This window comes from Rhinopithecus bieti, unplaced genomic scaffold, assembly GCF_001698545.2.
Source record: "Rhinopithecus bieti isolate Rb0 unplaced genomic scaffold, ASM169854v2 scaffold_34943, whole genome shotgun sequence".
Classification (NCBI taxonomy): domain Eukaryota; kingdom Metazoa; phylum Chordata; class Mammalia; order Primates; family Cercopithecidae; genus Rhinopithecus; species Rhinopithecus bieti.
The window spans coordinates 506994-508482 of record NW_016815584.1 but is presented as its reverse complement, the minus strand read 5'-3'; the positions used below and the strand labels follow the sequence as shown (position 1 = coordinate 508482).

The window sequence follows — 1489 nt, the reverse complement described above, 5'->3', positions numbered from 1 at the left end:
AAAAAAAAAAAAAAAAAAAAAAAAAAGAGGAAAAGCAAGAAGAAAAAAAAAAAATTACTGAAGCCTAAACATTATAATAAATTCTAATTGTGACAACTTCCCTAGTGGGAGAAAGACACTTTCAAACCTCACTCATAGTTCTTGGGCTTCTGAGCATTGTTTTCAGGGCCAGCTTCACCTCTTGATTCCGCAGAGTGTAGATAAGGGGATTGAGGAAAGGAGTAATGGCCGTGGGGAACAGAGCAGCTGCCCCATCCAGGGGGCTGTTGGTTTCAGGCCTCAGGTAGATGAAGGCACAGGGCACATAGTACACGGTGACCACGGTTACATGTGCTCCACAGGTTGAAAAAGCCCGGCGCCGCCCATCAGCTGTATGGATTCTCAGGATGGCCTGAATGATCAGTATGTAGGACAGGAGGATCAGGAAGAAGCAACTGGCAACCACCACCCCAATGTCCACAAAGGTCACCAGCTCATTGACTGTTGTGTCAGCACAGGCCAGTCTCAACACTGCAGGGATGTCACAGAAGAAGTAATCCACCTGATTGGGCCCACAGTAGGGCAAGCGGAAGGTTAGGGTGACCTGGAGAGCCCCATGGATGGATCCTGCCACCCAGGCTCCAGCCACAAGCAAGGCACTCAGCTTAGCAGTCATAAGCACAGGGTAGTGCAGGGGCTGACATATGGCCAGGTACCTGTCATAGGCCATCAGGGTGTAGAGGAAGCACTGGGTGCTGCCCAGGAAGTGATAGAAATAGAGTTGAGCAACACAGCCACCAAATGGGATGGATTTGACGCCTAAAGTGAAGTTCATCATGAGGCGAGGGACGATGATGGAGGAGATGCCCATGTCAATGACTGAGAGAACACCAAGAAAGATGTACATGGGGCGGGCATGGAGCCTCGGGTCTGCCCAGACAGTGATTAAAATAAGCAGGTTTCCCAGCTGAGTCAGGATGTAGATGAGCAAAAAGAACACAAAAAAGAGTGTCCTCAGCCTGAGTGGATAAGGAATTCCTGTCAGGATAAACGCAGTCAACAGTGTGTTGTTGACCCTTTCCATATCCCAGAGAATCTTATCTAGAGAATGCACAAAACAAGAGTTAACATAGAGGTGAGAGGAAAGTGAGGGGGAATTAGAAAAGAGATTGTAAAACTAGGGATGGTGGCAGAGAAGTTTCTTTCTTTCTTTCTTTTTTTTGGAGACAGAGTTTCTTGCTCTGTTGCCCAGGCTGGGGTGCAATGGCATGATCTTGGCTCACTGCAACCCCCGCCTCCCAGGTTCAAGCAATTCTCCTGCCTCAGCCTCCCAAGTAGCTGGGATTACAGACATGTGCCGTCACGCCTGGCTAATTTTTTGCATTTTTAGTAGAGATGGGGTTTCACCATGTTGGCCAGCCTAGTGTCGAACTCCTGACCTCAGGTGATCCACCTGCCTCAGCCTCCCAAAGTGCTGGGATTACAGGCATGAGCCACCACGCCTGGCAGA

The 1489-nt window shown here is 49.0% G+C and overlaps 1 protein-coding gene across 1 annotated transcript; it reads right to left on the bottom strand.

The window, feature by feature from the left end:
• Positions 1-121: 121 nt before the first annotated feature.
• Positions 122-1063, bottom strand: OR10G3 (olfactory receptor family 10 subfamily G member 3). The gene has a single exon (XM_017853469.1). It carries the CDS (start codon positions 1061-1063, stop codon positions 122-124), a length of 942 nt encoding a protein of 313 aa, XP_017708958.1.
• Positions 1064-1489: the final 426 nt, after the last annotated feature.